General features: G+C 42.7%; 1 protein-coding gene across 1 annotated transcript; it reads left to right on the top strand.

Moving 5' to 3' along the window:
- The first annotated feature begins 1,234 nt into the window (after nt 1-1,234).
- On the top strand, nt 1,235-19,764 carry ZNF30 (zinc finger protein 30). The gene is given in 5 exon segments (XM_031659665.1): nt 1,235-1,548; nt 4,190-4,263; nt 6,439-6,571; nt 8,514-8,609; nt 17,964-19,764. Coding segments are annotated over 4 exon segments (1,854 nt in total). The 5' UTR covers nt 1,235-1,548; nt 4,190-4,254; the 3' UTR covers nt 19,580-19,764.
- Nucleotides 19,765-23,563: the final 3,799 nt, after the last annotated feature.

Here is a 23,563-nt window from a genome sequence, read left to right as displayed (position 1 = left end):
GGGCAAGATGGCAAAACCCCATCTCTACAAAAAATATATAAAAATTAGCCAGGTATAGTGGCGCGCGCCTCTGGAGGCCACTACTCTGTAGTCCCAGCTACTCTGGAGGCCGAGGTGGGAGAATCACTTGAACCTGGGAGGCGGAGATTACAGTGAGCCGAGATTGAGATCGCGCCACTACATTCCAGTCTGAGCAACAGAGGGAGACCCTGTCTCAAAACAAAACAAAAACAAAGCAAACAAACCAAAAGCGGAGCTGACAGTCAAGGTGAATTTCACGTTTGCCTGTATTCAGTTTTAGCATTATATAAACCAAAAGAAGAATGCCATAAAGGCTACAGGCAGATAATACAGAGAAGTATTACTGGAAACGGAACCAGAAAGAGTAAATATCTCCTAAACGTATGATGGGACAGAAAGATAAATGCCTTTTACATATAGTTAATGTCTGTTTGATTCGTCTTATTTACATTCTCCTTTTAAAAGGTCTTACATTTAGTATCTTAGATAGAACACACAAAATTTAAATATTTAATAGAAACTTAAAATTTCTGTATCAGAGAACAGAAATATATTTTTCTCACACGTGATCAGTCAAATTGCCACTATTAATCGTGTTATGCCCAGACCGTTTGTTCCCCAAAGAAGACCACCAGAGTCCAGAGTCAAAGCCAAGCGGCAAGGATCTTTACTACAAGTTCGAATTTGGTCCCTCCATTCCACAGCATACAAGAGGGCCTCGAACAATGCGAGTGCTTGCTTTTTATAGCCCGATGTAAACAGGATATGTAAAGTTACAGGGAACAAGGTAATTCTCTCGGTTACAGCATTACAATTGGTTAACATTATACATTTAGCATTCCTTATCGGAGATCTCCCAAGTGATGTTTTTCTGAAGTTTGAAAGAAATATGGAGGAATGTGTTTGTGCTGGGCTCAGGAAGTTGGGAGATATATGGGGGATGTGCCTCATTCCTTTCAATCGTATTAATGTTCTGTTAAATAATAGTGTTTCTGTAGCGAAAAGCAAACAGTACGGAAAGATAATTTCAAACACCTAGTTTTCATATTTTTGTGTTAAAGTAATAACATATTTTGGTATACATTATCATTTTTTGTTTTTGTTTTTGCTTTTTCTGACCTGGTGTGTTACTGCCCTGGGTTGGCCCTCTAAGAAGCTGGCCACCTACTTCGGGCCTCAGGTGTCAGTCCCGCCCCCCGACCCCCCAAAATCACCCAGCTTGGAGGTCTACGGCTTCCAGCTCTGCGAGCGCCTGCGCCTGCGCACTCTCAGCCGGACGGGAGCTCCCAGAAGTCTCCGAGCGCTGGTGGGAGGCCTTGTGGACTGCGCCGCGCATGCTCGACGGTGTGACGGCTCCGGACTACATTTCCCACAGGCTACTGCGATCCGGCCAATGTAACCTGAAACTACATTTCTCAGCTGCTCCTGGAACGACCTCACTCTACCTCCTTGCCAGTTCATTGTGGTCGTTGACCTGGCAGCGACCTTTGGAGTTCTGCGAGGTAGAAGTCAGCGCCCGGCTCAGAGGTTAGAGCATCCCCGCCAGGCAACCTGAATTTCTGCAAAGGAACACAGTTAGCACCGGGAGTTCTGCAGACCTGGGTCGGCGCAGAACCCGAACTGAGACTTGCGTGAGCGTTGGGTGGACCGGGCGAGGATCCCGGGCCCGCGAGTGCAGGAGAGGCAGGGAAAGGGAGGGTGCGTGGGACAGGGCCGGTGTGCACCCGCGAAGACTGGGTGCATGGCCTCCATGCGAATCTGAGCTATTAATATTTGATACTACTTTGGATAAAATCACTGTAATTGATTTATGTAAAGGAAGAAAAGACTCTTCAACTCTCAGTTTAAAAAGGAAACGATAGATATGATACCTTGTGCATGCAGCGGAAAGAAGTGGGAGTGCCAGGAAGCCTCTTCTTGTTTGGAAAAAACTTTATAAGTATTACACCTTTTTTAAAGATGAGAGCAATGTCATCTGAAAATTATCAGTGCAGGGAAAAGGACTTCAAAGTATCTGTTGTGCAGATTACTTTCCTAATGACAAAATTATGTAAGAAAGGAGAGCAAGATGACAGCTGTACACATTTCCGTCAATCTCCATATTGCACAGAAATAGGACCCAGCCTTTTCTTTTTTTTTTTTTTTTTTTTTTTTTTTTTTTTTTTTTGAGACGGAGTCTTGCTCTGTAGCCCAGGCTGGAGTGCAGTGGCCGGATCTCAGCTCACTGCAAGCTCCGCCTCCCGGGTTTACGCCATTCTCCTGCCTCAGCCTCCGGAGTAGCTGGGACCACAGGCGCCCGCCACCTCGCCCGGCTAGTTTTTTGTATTTTTAGTAGAGACGGGGTTTCACCATATTAGCCAGGATGGTCTCGATCTCCTGACCTCGTGATCCGCCCGTCTCGGCCTCCCAAAGTGCTGGGATTACAGGCTTGAGCCACCGCGCCCGGCCCCAGCCTTTTCTTAAGGGTCTTCAATTTTGCATTATCCCACAGCAGTAGCTCTCTCTCTCTAGCTGCTAGGGGACAGAGGAAATTTAAACATCAGAGAATCTTTTCTGTTGGTTTTTTGGTTGTTTTTAAAGAAGAGTTGCTCAATTTTTTAGTTAGAATTAAAAGAAAGCATGCCAGAGAAACACGTTTTAAGTAAAAAGTGGAAACACGTCGGGTGGCACGGCTCATGCCTGTAATCCCAGCACTTTGGGAAGCTGAGGCGGGTGGATTGCCTGAGCTCAGGAGTTCGAGACCAGCAACAGGGCAACATGGTGAAACCCCGTCTCTACTACAAATATAAAAATTAGCCAAGTGTGGTGGTGCGCGCTTGTAGTCACAGCTACTTGAGAGGCGGAGGTGGGAGAAGTGCTTGAAACTGGCAGTCGGTGGAGGTTGCAGTGAGTGGAGATGATGCCACTGCAATCCAGCCTGGGCGACAAAGCAAGGCCCTGTCTCTGAAAAAAAATAGATACATAAATAAATTAAGTGGAAATAAAGTGTTTCTTTAATTAAAATGAAATAAAGGTTGTATAATGTTTATGTAATGACAACTCCAATGCAGTCAGGAGTTTGAGACCAGCCTGGCCAACATGGCCAAACCCTGTCTCTACTAAAAATACAAAAGTTAGCCAGGCGTTTTGGCAGGCCCCTGTAATCCCAGCTACTCGGGAGGCTCCCAAGAGGTGGAGGTTGCAGTGAACCGAGATCACACTACTGCTTTCCAGCCTGGGCAACAGAGCGAGACCCTGTCACAAAACAACAACAAAAAAAAGAAAAAACAAAAAAATTCCCTTATGATGCCTAATATGTAAATTAAACGTAATCATAGGTGTGTAGGTATAAGAAAAAACATAGTATATGTGGGGTTCGGTCAGACATCTACTGAGGATCTTTGAGTGTATCTCCCCCCTGTGAAAAAGAGGGAACTACCATAATAAGAGTTAACTCGACCGCACGCTGTGGCTCTCGCCTGTAATTCCAGCACTGTGGGAGGCCGAGGCGGGTGGTTCACAAGGTCAGGAGATACAGACCATCCTGGCCAACACGGTGAAACCCCCCTACTAAAAATACAAAAATTAGCTGGGCTTGACTGCACCTGTAGTCCCAGCTACTCAGAAGGGAGGCAGAGGCAGGAGAATCGCTTGAATCTGGAGGCAGAGGTTGCAGTGAGCCAAGATGGCGCCACTGCACTCACTCCAGCCTGAGTGGCAGGGCAAGACTCTGTCTCAAAAAAAAAAAAAAAAAAAAAGAGCTAACTCATATTAAACAAGTATTCTATTAAGTTTTGGGGGTGGGTTTTCTTATTCTTCAGGACAACCACATGTTGGAGCTGATATTCCTATTACTATTTTAGTGATGAGAAAACTGAGCCATATTAGTGACTGCCTAATCATTTTCTCCTATGTTCTCTATCTCCCATGTCCTGACCAACCTCAGATTTATACTGCCACCATTAAAGAAGCTCTGGATTGGGTGATGTGGACTCTTTCTTAGGCTTAGAACATGGGAATGGAGTGAGGAGAATCTGTTCAAGAGAGGACTGAATTCCACTGTTCTCCAAATTTTGTTTGAGGGTTTTTGTAGCACAGTTCGGAAGCTGAAATGGAGGGACAAGAAGGTTTATTAATGTATGTCATTGAGAACACTAAAGCCTCCTTTTCCTCTTTCTGGATTTTCTAGAGTTTGAACTTCTCAGATAGAGGAACCCCAGTGAAGACTGATCAGTTCTTAAGAGTTCTCAAAGCATGGCCCACGTAAGTTGGTGTTTCTTCTTGAAATATTGGGATTTTTATATTATGTGGCTATTTTCCTTAATTGAGCTGAAGCATTCTGCATCAGAGTACACCATCTAATTGCCTACTTGATTCCTTCTGTGTGGCAGAAAGATGTCAAAGTATTGTTTCCTCCTTACAAGGTCCTCGTTTCTAATTGATGTTCCTGAATTCATTGAGCAAATTCTGAGCAGGTAAATAGTAAGTCTTAGCTGAAAGGCTGTGATAGAGCAGTGAAGGATTGAAGTCCCATGGCAGAAGTATTTGAGCTTCCTACATCCAGCTGTGGTTTGATGAGTTCGATCTGTTGGCTTCATTTGGCCACACATCAGAAGATTTGAAGTTTTCCACAGAGCTGATAAGATGGAATTTTGTACTAATTGGTCTCAATATGATGAGATAACATGCTCTCTGAGGCTTTTAAGATTGATTGAGGGGCCGGGCGCGGTGGCTCAAGCCTGTAATCCCAGCACTTTGGGAGGCTGAGACGGGCGGATCACGAGGTCACAAGATCAAGACCATCCTGGCTAACACGGTGAAACCCCGTCTCTACTAAAAAAAATACAAAAAACTAGCTGGGCGAGGTGGCGGGCGCCTGTAGTCCCAGCTACTCGGGAGGCTGAGGCAGGAGAATGGCGTGAACCCAGGAGGCGGAGCTTGCAGTGAGCTGAGATCCGGCCACTGCACTCCAGCCTGGGCGACAGAGCGAGACTCCGTCTCAAAAAAAAAAAAAAAAGATTGATTGGGAATGTGATTGTGACGTGAAACATTGATATGATTCTTCTTGGGATGCCCGAGAGTGATACTAGGTCAATTTTGTTATGGAATGGGACCTGCCAGACTTGGACAACATGCGTTTGGTTCTGAGTCATCTTCACCCTAATCCATTAACTCAAGCATAGCCAAATGGCCAGGTGCAGTGGCTCAGACCTGTAAACCCAGGACCTTGGGAGCCCAAGGTGGGAGGATCACTTGAGCCCAAGAGTTCAAGACCAGCCTAGGCAGCATAGCAAGACCCTGTCTCTACCAAAAAAAATTTTTTTAATTAGCCAGGCATGGGGGCACCTGCCTGTAGTCCTAACTACTTGGGAACCTCAGACAGAAAGACACTTTGAGCCCAGGAGTTCAAGGTTGCCGTGAGCTATGATCATAGCACTGCACTACACACTGGGCAACACAGTAAGACTCCGTCTCAAAAAAATTTTAAAAAACAACAGACAAAATATTAAGTGAAGGATATTGTGTGACACTGTAAGTATATTGTTATCAGTAGTAGATTAACAGATTACCAGAATTGGGGAACCTGAGGCGTTTGGTTCAGTCTTCATTTATAAGTATAAAATCATTACTTTTTTTTTTTTTTTTTTTGAGACAGTCTCGCTGTGTCACCCAGGCTAGAGTACAGTGGCACAATTTCGACTCACTGCAACCTCCACCTCCTGGATTCAAGTGATTCTCCTGCCTCAGCTTCCCAAGTAGATGGGATTACAGGCATCTGCCACAACGCCCAGCTAATTTTTGTATTTTTAGTAGAGACAAGTTTCACCATGTAGGCCAGGCTGGTCTCGAACTCCTGACCTCAAGTGATCTGCCCACCTCAGCCTCGCAAAGTTACTAACTCAATATAGATCCACAAGATAACTTTTATGTCACTATGGAAAAAAGTGTTTATTAATACAAGGAAAAACACTTACGATCTGACCATAATGAACTTGAAGCTTGAGGAGTTATTCAACAAATTTGTGTCATGGCTATTTTCTAAGACAGATTTTATTCTACAGTTGGAGAAATAAATCATAGCTATTTTCCTCTTAAAGGAAGAGTAATATAGAGACTAATCCTTTTTGAGAATTTGTTTAGTTGGATACCTAACAGGCAATATCTTTGTATATACTCTTTTACATAAAAGGGAAACTAGGATTATTTTGTCCATTTCACCACAGATATGGAGTATTGTGATATCCTACAATATATAGGACATTTTGTCCATAGCAGCAGGATTCTTCCAGAACATGCAGATACTATGCTCATCCACTTCCCACGTTATAAGCTTCCAGCCTATGTTATTGTTCCCTTACTACATCAAAACGTTTATTTCCTCTCCTTTCACCTTGAAAGCATTTTCTTTGATTTCACCAGAAATATGTGGGTTTGCAGTTTCAGGGATCAGTGACATTTGAGGATGTGGCCATAGCCTTCTCCCAGCAGGAGTGGGAGAGTCTGGACTCTTCCCAGAGGGGCTTGTACAGAGATGTGATGTTGGAGAACTACAGGAACTTGGTGTCAATGGGTAAGTGTACCTTTCTCAAATAATTGAGAATCTGCTCCCTGTTATACTTTCTCCATTATAGATTTTAGGGCTAGCTTAAGAACTGAACACAATTTCTTCTTGTTGCCAGAGAAATCATTTGAGCTTTGTTAGGTTGGAAATGATCCAATGGCAGGATTAGAATTCTGGATTGTTTATTGCAAAACATTGACAAAAGAGGCCAGGTTTTCTATTATGTTTTTGCTCTGAATTGCTCTGAACGTTCTGTGAAAATCTGACCCACCTTGCAGGCAAAACAGCTAGACAAAGGGTCTTGATTTGTTCTACCTGAAGAGCCTATACAACTTATATGCTGGCGGATTGGATAAACAAATCATTTAAAACTGGAGCTACCTCATTTTATTTCGTATGATATAATCTGATTTTGTGGTTAAAATTCATCATCTCTGAACTTTGCATTTAAGAGTAAATGCAAATTAAACCTATATCCTATAGATGTAGATGTCTAAGGAGACTTTGTTTTTCTCTTAGCAAAATAACAATAATAATGTTAGTAACACACAGTGTGCTTACTGTGTGCTGGTTCACTGTTCTCTGCTCTTTATATTAATATATATTTGTATTAACTGATTTTTATCGTTACAAGCACTCTATAGGTGCTAACCATTTTAGATGAGAATTCTAAAGCACAGTGTATTTAAGTGAGTTATGCAAGACCACAGAGCCCATAGGTGACGGTAGCAGAAACTTGAACCCAGGCACTTAGGTTCCACAATCCGTGTTCTCAATCACAATGTCATACTTTTTTTTTTTTTTTTTTTTGAGACGGAGTCTCGCTCTGTCGCCCAGGCTGGAGTGCAGTGGCCGGATCTCAGCTCACTGGAAGCTCTGCCTCCCGGGTTCACGCCATTCTCCTGCCTCAGCCTCCCGAGTAGCTGGGACTACAGGCGCCCGCCACCACGCCCGGCTAGTTTTTTGTACTTTTTTAGTAGAGACGGGGTTTCACCGTGTTAGCCAGGATGGTCTCGATCTCCTGACCTCGTGATCCGCCCGTCTCGGCCTCCCAAAGTGCTGGGATTACAGGCTTGAGCCACCACGCCCGGCCTTTTTTTTTTTTTTTTTTTTTTTGAGACATAGTCTCACTCTGTTGCCCAGGCTGGAAGGGAGTGTAATGCTCTCAGCTCACTGCAACCTCCACCTCCCAGGTTCAAGCAATTCTCCAGCCTCAGCCTCCCTAGTAGCTGGGATTATAAGCATACACCATCACACCCAGCTAATTTTTGTATTTTTGGTAGAAACAGGGCTTTACCATGTTGGCCAGGCTGGTCTCGAACTCCTGACATCAAGTGATCTGCCCACCCTGGCCTCCCAAAGTGCTGGGATTACAGGCATGAGCCACTGGGCCCCGTTTTTTATCAAGACACAAAAAATAAATGAGTATATACTTATCTATATTTATAATAGATAGATAGATAGATTTCATTTAAAATAAAACCTTTCAGCCAGGCGTGGTGGTTCATGCCTGTAATCCCAGCACTTTGGGAGGCCAAGGTGGGCGGATCACAAGGTCAAGAGATTGAGACCATCCTGGCCAACATGGTGAAATCCCATCTCTACTAAAAATACAAAAATCAGCTGGGCGTGGTGGCACATGCCTATAGTCCCAGCTACTCGGGAGGCTGAGGCAGCAGAATCACTTGAACCTGGGAGGCAGAGGTTGCAGTGAGCTGAGATCGCGCACTGCACTCCAGCCTGGTGACAGAGTGAGACTCCATCTCTAAATAAATAAATGAATAAAACCTTTCTCTACTTATCTGGAATTATGAATCCTCTTACTCTTCTCATCTCTGAGATATAAAGGTCACTGTCGTTTGACCTTTCATTTATGGCAAATTTAACCAAAGCTGAAAGTATTTTTGAACTCACATTTTATTTCTTTTCCACATTCTTATCTCATAAGCAGGACATTCCCTTTCTAAACCACATGTGATCGCCTTATTGGAACAATGGAAAGAGCCTGAGGTGACAGAGAGGAAAGATGAAAGAAGATGGTGCACAGGTGAGTAAGAGCATGGCAGGTAGGGAGGCCATCGTTGCTGGAAACAGCCCAGCTGTCAGGGAGGAGGTGCATCTCTGCCATGTTTGGAAGTTTCCCTTCAAAGCCCTAGGGCCTGGGTAGAAAAAGGCTGAGACTTGGGTAAGAAAGAAATATCTCACCAGCCTCTCCAAAGGAACTTCATTAACCATTTTAATACTCACTCACCTCTTGTTTCCCTCTCAGTTTATTACTGACTTAGTCACTTTCCCAGTGCATTATTCCATCTGTGTTTTGAATTTCACTGCTTTTACCTCCTCTTTTGCATTTGGATTTATTCATATATTCTTAGACAGTAATATTTGAACAGAGACAGGAACAAGAAGTGAGAGTTCAGGCCGTGTAATTATGTAAGACATGCCAAGCAGAGGGAATAGCAGATGTGGATGCTTTAGGTGGGAATGAGTTTTGTGTGTTTCAGGAGCAGTAAGTAGGTTCGGGCAGAATTAATGGGAGAAAAGTAAGAAGGAAAAAGCTAGAGTGCTAGCAGGAATTTGAATTTGTTTGTTTTGTTTTGTTTTTGAGTGAGACAGTCTTTTTTTGTCACCTAAGCTGGCGTACAGTGGTGCAATCATAGCTCACTGCAGCCTCGACCTCCTGGGCTCAAGCCATTTTCCTGCCTCAGCCTCCTGAGTAGCTGGGACTACAGGCACACGCCACCACACCTGGCTAATTTTTTTAATCTTCGGTAGAGACAAGGTCTCACTGTGTGGCTCAGGCTGGTCTTGAACTCCTGGGCTCAAGTGATCCTCCTGCCTTGGCCTCCCAAAGTACTGAGATTACAGGCATGAGCCATCGTGCCTGGCCGGGAATTTGGATTATTTTCTAATGTAACTAGAAACTATGACCTAATTTACATTTTTCCAATGTTTGAATTTTGGAAAATTCTATTAAATAGGAAACAGATACCAGAAAAACAATATGAAAATGTACAACTTGATGAGTTATTATAAAGCAGATACCTTTGTAACCATCACTCTGGTCAAAAGATAAAACATTTTTGCGGGGGCTGGGGGACAATGGGAGGGAGAGCATTTGGACAAATATATAATGCATGCAGGGCTTAAAGCCTAGATGACGGGTTGATGGGTGCAGCAAACCACCATGGCACTTGTATACCTATGTAACAAACCTGCATGTTCTACACGCATATCCCAGAACTTAAAGTAAAATAAAAAATGTTAAAAACAATTTTTATAAAATAATATCAGGCTTATAGAAAAGTTGGAAAGTTGTACTAAGAGTTTTCATATACCCTTCAACCTGGATTCTCCAAATGAAGAGAGAAAACTCTTTTACCTTCCCTTAAGGCTTATGCCCTGTACCTAATCACACTCACCTTTCTCCCTCCCTGATTAATCACCTCTAGCCACTTCAAACTTTGCCAGACATCCCATATTCTCACTCCCAGTCTTACCTGCTCTTCTCAAATCAGCCTGCTATGCTTATGGACACCTGCTGGTTATTTTGGGGTTCTCAGGTCTGTCAGACACCCCACATTGTCCCCCTCTGCTTTTTCCTGCACAGATGCCTAAACCACACAAGTCTTAGCTGTAGTATTTTGTCTCTGTCTGCTAGAATTTTGCCATTTTGAGGGTACCTCTTCCTGTAGTTTTGTTGTATATGTTATCTGTAGGTTTTTTTTGTTGTTTTTTGTTTTTTTAACAGTTTTGCTATCCTGTTTGCTCTGTTTTTATGGGGGTATTTGTTTAAATTCAAAAACAATGCTACCATTTCCACCATTGTGGTAGTCTGTTTTCACACTGCTTATAAAGATATACCTGAGACTGGGTAATTTATAAAGAAAAAGAGGTTTAACGGACTCACAGTTCCATGTGGCTGAGGAGGCCTCACAATGATGGCGGAAGGCAAAAGGCACGTCTTACATGGCAGCAGACAAGAGAGAATGAGGACCAAGTGACAGGGGTTTCCCCTTAGAAAGCCATCAGATCTCATGAGACTTATTCACTACCGTGAGAACAGTATGGGGGAAACTGCCCCCATGATTCAGTTATCTCCCACCAGATCCCTCCCACAACACATGAGAATTAGGAGAGCTACAATTCAAGATGCAATTTGGGTGGAGACACAGCCAAACCCTATCAACCATCATCCTAGTGTATGTTTTTAGATAATTACTGCAGGTATTTGTAGTGGGTAGTCTGAATGGGGGCAAGAGCAATGCAAGCTGGGGTTCTGAGTGGTTTGGATTAGGATGTTAGTGATGGACAGTGGTGAGAAGGCAGGGTGTTCATCATACATTTTTAATGTAAAACCCACAATGTGTAGGTGGATTGTAAATGGATATGGAGGCGAAGAGGGAAATCAAGAAGGATCAACAGGTTTGGACTTCAGCAGCTGAATGGGGATACAGTCATGTGAGATGGTAAAGAGGGAAGGGCAGGTTGAAGGGCATACCTAAAGGTGTCTGCTTTCCATATGTTAAGTTGGAGATGACTACTAGTGATCCAAGCAAAGATGCTGAGTGGGCTGTAGAATATGCAAGTCTGGAGCTCAGGGAAAGTTTAGGCTTACCCATGAGAACTTGGGATGCAGCTGTGCCTGGTGGCTCATACCTGGAATCCCAACGCTTTGGGAGGCCAAGTTGGGAGGGTCACTTGAGCCCAGGAGTTGGAGACCAGCCTGGGCAACACAGGGATATCCCATCTCTACTTAAAATGTACAAATTAGCCATGCGTGGTGGTACACACCGGTAGTCCCAGCTACTTGGGAGGCTGAGGCAGGAGGATGGCTTGAGCTCAGGAAGTCAAGGCTGCAGTGAGCTATGATCACACCACTGTACTCTAGCCTGGGCAACAGAGAAAAACCCTGTCTCAAAATAAATAAATAAAAATAAAAATTGGGATTCATTGGCATTTGGCTGCTATTTAAAGCCATGGCACTGGCTGAGGTCCCCTAGAGAGTCAGTGCAGGTAGTGACTATTCTTTTTTTTTTTTTTTTTTTGAGACGAAGTTTCACTCTTGTCACCCAGGCTGGAATGCAGTGATGCAATCTCAGCTCACTGCAACCTCTACCTCCTGGGTTAAAGTGATTCTCCTGCCTCAGCCTCCTGAGTACCTGGGATTACAGGTGCCTGCCACCAAGCCTTACTAATTTTTTATATTTTTAGTAGAGATGGGGTTTCATCATGTTGCCCATCATGTTGCCCAGGCTGGTCTTGAACTCCTGACCTCAGGAGATCCATCTGCCTTGGCCTCCCAAAGTGCAGGGATTACAGGCGTGAGCTACTGCACCCAGCCAGTAGTGGCTACTCTTAACATTTAGAGGTCTTCTAGAGGAGGCTGCAAAAGAGACTGCCTCTTTTAAGGTAGAATTAAAACCAGAAAGTGGTGCCACCAAAGACAAATGAAGAAAGTGTTTCAAGATAGAAGAGTAGGCCAGACACAGTGGCTTCTTCCTATAATCTCAACACTTTGGGAGGCCAAGGCAGGGGGAATCACTTCAAGCCAGGAGTTCAAGACCAGCCTGGGCAACATAGCAGGACCCCCATCTCTACAAAAAGTTTAAAAATTAGCCAGGCATAGAGTCATGCCCCTGTAATCCTAGCTACTCATGAGGCTGATGCAGGAAAACTGCTTGAGCCTAGGAGTTTGAGGCTGCAGTGAGCTATGATCACACCACTGCATTCCAGCCTGGGCAATAGAGCAAGACTGCATCTCTTAAAAAGAAAAAAAAAAAAAAAAGAAGAACGATCATCTGAAAAGAGAACTAAGCTAAGCAGTGATGAGAATTGACCACAATATATATATATTTTTTCAAGACAGAGTGCCACTCTTGTCGCCCAGGCTGGAGTGTAGTGGCACAATCTTGGCACACTGCAACCTCTGCCTCCAAAGATTCTCCTGCCTCAGCCTCTTGAGTAGCTGGGATTACAGGCGCTTGCCACTATGCTTGGCTAATTTTTGTATTTTTAGTAGAGGTGGGGTTTCATCATGTTGGCCAGGCTGGTCTCAATCTTCTGACCTCAGGTGATCTGCCCAAATCGGCCTCCCAAAGTGCTGGGATTACAGGTGTGAGCCATGGCTCCCAGTCTGACCACAATATTTAGCCTTGCTAAAGGAAATTTTCAGGGGCATCTAGGGGTAAAAGCCTGACTGGTCTGGTAAAAACAGAATGGGAGACAAGCCAGTGCCAAGAATGAACACAGCAGTCCTCTTGAGGCATTTGGTTCTGAAGAGATGGGAAAAAAAAAAAAAGAAAGAAAGAAGGTCACATTCTGAAGTACTGGGTGGAAGGACTTTGGGGGACAGTATTCAAACCAATACACCTTGTATCCTACCAGTCTCCTTATATTACTTGGAGGATTTTCTTTTTTGTTTTTTATAGTATTGCTTAATATCTGGAAGTATTATACCCTTCTTAAAAGTCTGAATTTGGGAACTTTTTTTGCATTTTGCCAACTGAGTTAAAAACTCCGTAACAATCTTCACCAAGATTCACTAGTCCTTAATAATTTACCACTTTGCTCTATATCTGTGTATACAAAATTTTTTTGCTGTACCATTTAAGTAACTTGTACAATTGCAAGACTTTATTCCTAAATACTGCAGAAGGTACTAAGAATTAAGGATATGATTCAAACACACAAAAGACCATTTCACCTGCAGTGCCCACCGGAGGTTCATCTTAGGCTCAACTGCGCATTCAGACTAAGACTGCCTGTGGTTGTCTTGGCACCATCTGTTCCGCAGCAGGAACCCCAGCTTGCCGGCAGGGCAGCCTCACCTGTTTTGTCAGGCTGCGTCCTTACAGTGGTTCACGCGGGATACACTCGCATAGCCATCCAAAAGTAAGGCGCAGATAGACGAGACACACACCAGGTGAGTTTGCGAGCTGCCACAACTTAAAGAAGATACAAGCATTTCACAGAACTCAGTACCCGTAGCAATTCCATGGGCATGGTTTCCAGGGTCCCCACAGAAGACATGCCATTTAAGAGATTCTACATTTAGGGAAGCTCAGAGTATGGAGTTCCCATCAGGTACTTATAGAGTTCCACTCAGTCCACATGCAACTTAGCTATCAGTGTCTCCTCTTCCCTCCCTTCCCCTGCCCTCTCCTCCCCTCCCCTGCCCTCCTCTCCCCTCCCCTGCCCTCCTCTCCCCTCCCCTCCCCTCTCCTCTCCTCTCTTTGTTTCAGATGGAGTCTTGCTCTGTCGCCCAGGCTGGAGTGCAGTGGCGCAATCTCAGCTCACTGTAACCTCTGCCTCCCAGGTTCAAGAAATTCTCCTGCCTTAGCCTCTAGAGTAGCTGGGATTACAGGCATACACCACCACACCAGATAATTTTGTATTTTTAATAGAGACAGGGTTTCACCATGTTGGCCAGGCTGGTCTCAAACTCCTGACCTCAACTGATCCACCCTGCTTGGCTTCCCAAGGGGCTGGGATTACTGGCATAAGCCACCGTGCCTAGTCTAAAAGCTAATTTTTTAAAAAAAAGACATGCAGGTGATGTGTCCAGACTTTTTTCAAGCTTTCAAAGGCACTGCAGGTTTTTGAGCAACACAGTAAGGATATGGAAGGATGGTGCAGCGTTGATTTATTTCACTACTGCATCATCTTTCTAGGCAGTGCCATCATTCATCCACTTTCTTATTTAGTCTTTCTGTTTTCACATGCTTGGGCATAATTGACAAATAATGATGAAATAACTCTCAGGATGATGAGACAGAAAAATGTTCCCAGGAAACTTATTCTTACATATGATTCTTACTGGAATAAATAAGATTACTGTCTCATAGTAGATTGTAGTTTTATAAAAAGGTGTAGTAGAGCTCTAATTGTAAAATTGAATGAAATTTAGTGTATTTTGAAAATAAGTAAATTTTCTCTTTGTTCTTTTGAAGGCCTTTAAGAAAGACTAAAAGTCATGAAATGCGAATTCTTAGAAATAGAACTGCTTGAAAAAGAAACTCAAAAACTAAAAATTGATCCCGTGGGCCCTGAGAGAATATTGAAGGTTAAGACAGGTTCAGGGAGGTATGCTGGTCTGTTTTCTTTAGCACAGAGATAGGGAATTTCATTGATTTCTGTTCTCAATTTCGCCCGTCTCCTTTTTGGTCATGCTTCAGCCTTGTCTGTAAAATAGGCTATTATCTTCTTGGGACCATGATTATCCAAATGTACACAACTATGTCATTTCAACCTCCAAAAGTTTTTTTTCTGTTCTTTTATTTAGAGTATCATTTGGAGTTGAACATGATGGCGCACACCTGTAATCCCAGCTCTTTGGGAGGCCGAGACAGGCAGATCACCTGAGGTCAGGAGTTTGACACCAGCCTGGCCAACATGGTGAAATGTCTCTACTAAAAATACAAAACTTAGCTGGGCATGGTGGTGCATGCCTGTAATCCCAGCTACTCAAGAGGCTGAGGCAGGAGAATCACTTGAACCAGGGAGGTGGAGGTTGCACTAAGCTGAGATAGCCACACCGCACTCCAGCCTGGGTGACATAGCGAGACTCTGTCTTAAAAAAAAAACAAACAGGCCAAGCGCAGTGGCTCATGCCTGTAATCTCAGCACTTTGAGAGGCCAAGGCGGACGGATCACGAGGTCACGAGATCGAGACCATCCTGGCCAACATGGGGAAACCCCGTCTCTACTAAAAATACAAAAAACTAGCCGGGCGTGGTGGCGGAAGCCTGTAGTCCCAGCTACTCGGGAGGCTGAGGCAGGAGAATGGCGTGAAGCTGGGAGGTGGAACTTGCAATGAGCTGAGATTGTGCCACTGCACTCCAGCCTGGGCGACAAAGCAAGACTCCGTCTCAAAAAAAAAAAAATTGAGTATCATTTGGATCATTTGATGAGAAAGTGGTTGCACAATAGCATTTATGACTCTAGGCATTTGAACCCTAGAGTATAGACAAATCCTAAGAGAATGGTTACGGTCAGAATTTATAGTTCACTTCTAAGCCAGGATCAAAGACTTATACCCAAATGCAACCACATGGACAGATCCCATCCCTAATCCAAAGAGCCTACAGAACCAGATATAGAAGAATTATCCCAATTATCTAATTTCGTGATTTCTTATTTCTTTCCTAAATCATTTTAGAGTTTTTAAAGATTTCAGAGGTCTTTAAAGATGCGAGTACAACATTCTTCTCATAAGAATAATGTTTCTTGCTTGGAAGGCAAGGTACTTTTTCTAAACAATGTATTTTGAACCGTTGCCTATTGAGTTTCATGGACATGAATTTGTGTCTTTGTGACATTGTCCAGATCTGTTATCTGGATTACAGGGCAAATATGGTTCTCCCCATTTTGAGGATCCTTTTGTGTAGCCTGACATTAAAAGGCTCGGAGGTAGAAGAAAACAGTCCAAAGTTCTCTTTCAGTGGTGACTGCAGTTTTGTTTTGTTTTGTTTTGTTTTTGAGATGGAGTCTCACTCTGTTGCCCAGGCTGGAGTGCAATGGCACAATCTTGGCTTACTGCAGCCTCCACCTCCTGGGTTCAAGCGATTCTTCTGCCTCAGCCTCCCGAATAGCTGGGATTACAAGTGCCTGCCACCATGCCCAGCTAATTTTTGTATTTTTAGTATAGACAGGGTTTCGCCATGTTGGCCAGGCTGGTCTTGAACTCCTGACCTCATGATCTGCCCGCCGGTTTCCCAAAGTGCTGGGATTACAGGTGTGAGCCACTGCACACAGCCTGACTGAAGTTTTTTGACACAAACTAAGGTCCAGTTTTTCTCCTCTTTGAATTAAGTTATCTAAAGGTTTCTTTTTCTGACAAGGGAGATGAATGGGCCACAGTGATCCTAGGAGATAACGGGAACCGTCCTAAAGGCAAGTATTGAGTTCAGTGAGATAACATCTAATCCAATTTTGCAGTTGGTTTTTGTGTACAAACCCAGTGCTTTAGTGGCCACCCCGGTGATCTTGTCCTATGGGCTTATCAAATAATATGGTAATATTTTAAAAGGTGGTAAACAGTTTTGTCTGAATATATCAAAGGAGGCAATGTGTATCTTATCAGGAGACATCTAACGTCTGGCTGTGCTCCTCATTAAAAGACTGTCTACTAGATTACAGTGATAATGGTCCAAGCCCACATTATTGAGTTACATGTTTCTCCTTGTGACTAAACAATAATCTGTGTGATCTTACTTTATTCTCAAGGAGTATGCATTTCTTCAGTTTAGCAATATGTCTTGTCATGGTTTTAACAACAAATGATAATTGTCATTGGAATTATAAAATATCATTCTTTGCATGGAGATATTTTATTACTATTATTTCTTTTGTATAGGAGGCTGGACTCAGTGGCTCATGCCTGTAATCCCAGGACTTTGGGAGGTGAGGTGGGAGGATGACTTGAGCCTAGGAGTTAGAGACCAGCCTAGGCAATGTGATGAGACCCCATCTCTATAAAAATTACAAAAACATTAGCTGGGCGTGGTGGCACATACCTGTAGTCCCAGCTACCGAGGAGGCTGAGGTAGAAGGGAATCACCTGAGCCTGGGAGTTTGAGGCTGCATTGAGCTGCAGTTGTGCCACTGCACTCCAGCCTGGGCAAGGGTGAGATCCTGTCTCAAAAAAGAAAAAAAGAAAAAGAAAACCAGTAGGAAACCAAGGAATGAAGTGCTGGAAAATAAAGACATGGACATCCTTAGACAAAGTTAGCAGTTTACCATATTCCTGATCAAGTGACATTTTATTTTAAACAGGGTAGGATAAGAAAGCTCCAGTCTACAAACAAAACATACCGGAAGATTTTTAGGCAATGATGCCACCTGCACATGGAACCAAAAGGTGAGGAAATTTGTAAGAACGTCAAGGTGCTAAAAGGGGGAAATTAGGTCAGTATGGGACAGAGGGAGCTGTGTCCTGATGTGAGGCATGAGAGGTGAACAGGGACTATATTATTTGTGGAAAGATACATGGATTTTAATGTAACTGCCACAAGAAACCCCCAGAAGGAACAATAAAATATGGATTATAAAAATTTCATCTGCATCAGAAACATTTGTTAGAAAGGTTGATAGTACTGATGCCCAGGAACTTCCCCTGTATCTGATTCAGAGGGCCTGGATGCCGCTTGAACATCCATTTTTTAACAGGCTCTTCAAAGATTTTTATGCACACCTAAATAAAAACTGTGTCACTAATCACCAACCTTACTATTTTACATAAACACTTGTTAATCTCTGTATTCCTTCTGTTTTTTGAATTTCATAATGGTATTTTAATATTACTGAGCTATTTATTTCTAGTTAGTGTTATTTTCAGTTTTTCTCTTCTCTAGAATTTTTTTTCATATAGAATAAGATATTTAAAAAATTTTTCTTTCAGATTTGCAGTTGGAAGATGATACAATTGGCCATAAAGAAATGCTCCCCTCTGAATACTGTCCATCTTTTGCCCCACATCAGAAAATTAGTAGACAGAAACCACGTGAATGTCAGGAATATGGAAAGACTCTTTGTCAAGACTCAAAGCCTGTTCAACATGAAAGAATACATAGTAGTGAAAAACCCAACAGATGTAAAGAATGTGGGAGGAACTTTAGTAATGGACATCAACTCACCATACATCAGAGATTGCATGTTGATGAGAAACCCTACAAATGTGAGAAATGTGGGAAGGCCTTTATCAGAGGTTCAGCCTTTGTTAAGCATAGGAGAATTCACACTGGTGAGAAGTCACTCAAATGTAAACGATGTGAAAAGACTTTTAGCGGTAACTATCAACTTACAGTACATGAGAGTATTCATACTGGGAAGAAACCATATGAGTGCAGGGAATGTGGGAAAGCTTTTCTAGCATATGGAAAGCTTACCCGGCATCAGAGTATTCACACTGGTGAAAAACCCTTTGTGTGTGAGGAGTGTGGGAAGGCCTTCAGTACCTTTTCATACCTGATTCAACATCAGCGAATTCATACTGGTGAAAAACCCTATGAATGCAAAGAATGTGGGAAGGCCTTTAGTACTAGCTCACCCCTTGCTAAGCATCAGAGAATTCATACTGGCGAGAAACCCTATGAATGTAAGGAGTGTGGGAAGGCTTTCACTGTGTATGGACGGCTTACTCGACATCAGAGTATTCATACTGGTGAGAAGCCTTTTGAATGTAAGGAATGTGGAAAGGCCTTTAGACTTAGTTCCTTCCTTCATGCACATCAGCGAATTCACGCAGGGATAAAGCCCTACAGATGCAAGGAATGTGGGAAGACCTTCAGTCGTGCCTCGTATCTTGTTCAACATGGAAGACTTCACACTGGCGAGAAGCCCTATGAATGTAAGGAGTGTGGCAAGGCCTTTAGTACTGGCTAATACCTTGTTCAGCATCAGAGGATTCATACTGGGGAGAAACCCCATGAATGTAAGGAATGTGGCAAAGCCTTTATTAGTCGCCATCAGCTTACTGTACATCAAAGGGTTCATACTGGAGAGAAACCCTATGAGTGTAAGGAATGTGGCAAGGCCTTCAGAGTGCACGTACATCTCACACAGCATCGGAAAATTCATACTGATGTAAAGCCCTACGAATGTAAGGAATGTGGAAAGACTTTTAGTTGAGCCTCGTACCTTGTGCAACATGGCAGAATCCATACTGGTAAGAAGCCCTATGAGTGTAAGGAGTGTGGCAAGGCCTTCAGTTCTGGCTCATACCTTGTTCAGCATCAAAGAATTCATACTGGGGAGAAACCCTATGAATGTAACAAATGTGGGAAAGCCTTTACCGTTTATGGACAACTTATTGGACATCAGAGTGTTCACACTGGTGAGAAACCTTTTGAATGTAAGGAATGTGGGAAGGCCTTTAGACTTAATTCATTCCTTACCGAACATCAGCGGGTACACACTGGTGAGAAACCCTTTAAATGTAAAATATGTGGGAAGACCTTTAGATACAGTTCAGCCCTTAAAGTGCATCTGAGAAAGCATATGGGTGTTATACCCTAAGAGTTTGAGGAATGTGGGAAGTGCTTTGTGTATGGCTCAAACATTGTTGAACATCAGGGGATTTATGCTGGTAGGAAACTTTCAAATGTGAAGAATATTGGCAGGCCTATTCTCATCTTTCTTATAATTCATGATATAATTCAGAAAACATAAGAATCTTCATTTAATTTTTAATATTTAATTTACCATTAAAAGACTTTAAGGCCAGGTGCGGTGGCTCACGCCTATAATCCCAGCATTTTGGGAGGCTGAGGCGGCTGGATCACCTGAGGTGGGGAGTTTGAGACCAATATGGAGAAATGCCGTCTCTACTAAAAATACAAAATTAGCCGGGTGTGGTGGTGCATGCCTGTAATCCCAGCTACTCAGGAGGCTGAGGCAGGAGAATCACTTGAACCTGGGAGGCGGAGGTTGCGGTGAGCCGAGACCATGGCATTGCATTCCAGCCTGGGCAACAAAACTGAAACTCCGTCTCAAAAAAAAAAAAAAAAAGACTTTAAAACAAGGTAAAATGTGATTGTAGCAGGTAAACTCTAAAAAAGAACCCCAAATCTCTACTTCCTGGAATTCTTACCCTTGGGTACCCTTCGCACATTTTACAAAGGTTGATCTGTAAAGCCCATATAAAACAGAAAAAGTGAGGACATATAACTTCCAATTTTAGGTTATCAAGGACACTGGTCTCCTTCTTGGGTAGACTCTCCTGCTCTTGGATCACTTTCTGTGTTTGAAAGAATCCATGTGATGAGCATCCCTATGGAGAGACCCATGTGGCAAGGAACTAAAGCTTCCTGTCAACTGCCATGGAAAAGAGATTAGAATTCAATCTTCCAGCCTCTAGCAAGTCTCCCGAGACTGTAGCTCCAGAGACAGCTTAACTGCAATTTCATGGGGGGATTCTCAACCCAGACCTACATAAGCTACCCCCAGATTAATGTAATATTCTAAAATATGTAAACAAATGTAGAGTGACAGAAAGCAGATCAGTGGTTTCCTGAAGATGGGTAGGTGGGTAAGGAGGAAGAGATTACAGAGGGCCCAAGAAAACCTCAATTTCATGGCTATAAACATGTAACAAAACTTGTACATGTTAAATATGTGTAGTTTAAACTTCAATAAAGCTGTTTTTCTAAACAAAAAAAAAAACTTTAAAAATCCTCATTTCCTAATTATTTTACTGTTTTCTATGCTTTAGAGGTTATTTACATTTATTGCATCTATTCAGTGGAAACAGAATACAATGGTGTGCTATTGCACATGTCTTCCCAACTCCATATTCAGAGACATTGTGTTGTAGCTTGAAATTGGCCAAGACAGAAGTATTTACACGTAGGGTATTGGTAAACACTACAAACCAGAAGTTGATCTGTTGTTTTATTGGCCATGTAGACTTAAAAAAGTAGAGAATATGTTAATCATTCAGATTAAACTTAAAAATGTTTCATGTCTCTAGTTTTCCATTGTGAACAGCACAAAATTTTGAGGAAATATTCTTCCAATATTCAAAATTACCCTATAAAACAAATAAGTCACTGCAGTTACTTATCGATGAATAACTGCAGTTCCAAAAAATGTCTTTACTAGTTCAATATCAACTAATATTTACTTTTAAAATAGGCAAGAGATATGAGTAGACATTTTACCATAGAAGTTATATGGGTGGCAAATAAAAATATGATTTAAAATATGCTCAAAATCATAAACCCTCAGAGAAATGCAAGTTAAAACTACAATGACAGGCTGGGCGCGGTGGCTCAAGCCTGTAATCCCAGCACTTTGGGAGGCCGAGACGGGCGGATCACAAGGTCAGGAGATCGAGACCATCCTGGCTAACACGGTGAAACCCCATCTCTACTAAAAAATACAAAAAACTAGCCGGGCGCGGTGGCGGGCGCCTGTAGTCCCAGCTACTCGGGAGGCTGAGGCAGGAGAATGGCGTGAACCCGGGAGGCGGAGCTTGCAGTGAGCTGAGCTCCGGCCACTGCACTCCAGCCTGGGCGGTAGAGCGAGACTCCGTCTCAAAAAAAAAAAAAAAAAAAAAAAACTACAATGAGATATTATTACTCCATCCCTAATAGCATTATGAACATTAAAAACACAGATCATAGCAATTGTTGGTGATTATGTGACAAAACTGGAACTCTTGCTCACAATCAGGGATGCAATTTCATGGGGGATTATACCATTTATGCCAATAGAAATCTGCAAAATGGCTCGAAATAGACAAACTCTCTTTGAAGACACAAACCACTAAAGTTCACTTAAGAAAAATAAATATGGCGAGGCAGTGGCTCAAACCTGTAATCAGCACTGGGAGGCCGAAGCCAGTAGGATCACGCGAGGTCAGGGAGATCCGAGACCATCCTGGCTAACACGATGAAACCGTCTCTACTAAAAGATACAAAACAGCGAGTGGTGTGAATCCCAGCTACTCGAACAAAGAGGCAGAGAATGGCGTGAACCAGGCCAGGCTTGCAGTGAGCGAGAATCAAGCCACTCCAGCCTGGGGCTGACAGAAGCGAGACCTCCGATCTCAAAAAAAAAAAAAAAAAAAAAAAAAGAAAAAATAAATACTCTCTCGGCGGTAGCGGTGGCTCAAGCCTGTAATCCAGGGAGGCGAGGCCAGGCCGGATCCACCGAGGTCAGGGGTCGAGAGACCATCCTGGCCTGGTGAAACCCGTCTCTACTAAAATAAAAAAAAAAAATTAGCCCGAGGCCCGAGGTGGCGTGCCTCTGGCAACTGCTTGGGAGGCTGAGGCAGGAGAATGGTGTGAACCCCGGAGGTGGGGCTTGCAGTGAGCTGAGATCCGGCCACTGCACTCCAGCCTGGGCAACAGAGCCAGACTCCGTCTCAAAAAAAAAAAAGAAAAAAAAAAAAGAAAAAGAAATATATATCCCTATATTTATTTTTAAATTTTTATTTTAATATTTAATATTTTAATAAATTTTAAATAAATATACATCCCTATATTTATTTTAAATTTTACATCCCAGGGGATGTAAAATGGTGTAATAATTTTAGAACACAATTTGGCAGTTTCCTAAAATGTAAAATATTCACCTGCCCTGCAACAAAGGCATTGCACTTTTAGATAATAACACAAGAGAAAGAATATTTCCACACAAAGACCTATACACTAATGGTTACAGTAGCTCAATTTGTAACAGACAAAAACCCACATGCAACTAATAGAAGAAAAGGTGGGAGTGCCAGAGGAAAGACAGAAACAAGGAGGAAGAGGGACTATTTTTAAGAAATGGCCAAAACTACCCAAATTTGATGACTTTTTTTTTTTGTACCCGCACTACACAGATGTAAAAAGACATAAATATAAACACCCAAGAAGCTCAATGAGCTCCAAGAAGGATGAATTCAAAGAGACTCATGCTGAGACACATTATAATCAAATTGTCAAGACAGAGACATAAAGAAAATACTGAAAGCAGCAAAAAAGAAGTGACTCATTACATTCAAGGGATACTTACTAAGATTATCAGATTTCTCATCAGAAACCTTAGAGGGCAGAAGGCAGAAGGCAGTGGGCTGACATGTTCAAAGTGCTAAAAGAAAAGAACTGACAGCCAAGACTCCTAAATCTGACAAAACTATCCACCAAAACTGAGGGAGAAGTGAAGACATTCCCAATTGAGGGAATGTGTTACCAAGAGAACTGCTCTGCAAGAAATGCTAAAGGGAGTCCTTTCAGTTGAAATGAAAGGACACTAGACAATAACTCAGTGCCATGAGAAGAAATAAGGATCTCTAGTAAAGGCAAATACCTGGAAAAATTTTAAAGTTCATATTATTGTAACTTTGGTTTGTACTCCACTTTTTGTTTTTTACGTGATTTAAGAGATGAATGCATTAAAAAATTATTAATCTATGTTTTTGGACACACAATGTATAAAGAGGTAATTTTATGACATTACTATCTAAAAGTGTTGGGGATGGAGTTGTATAAGATCAGAGTTTTTCTGTGTTAT

This window comes from Papio anubis, chromosome 20 (genome assembly GCF_008728515.1).
Source record: "Papio anubis isolate 15944 chromosome 20, Panubis1.0, whole genome shotgun sequence".
Lineage (NCBI taxonomy): Eukaryota > Metazoa > Chordata > Mammalia > Primates > Cercopithecidae > Papio > Papio anubis.
This window is presented reverse-complemented; position numbering and strand designations above follow the sequence as displayed.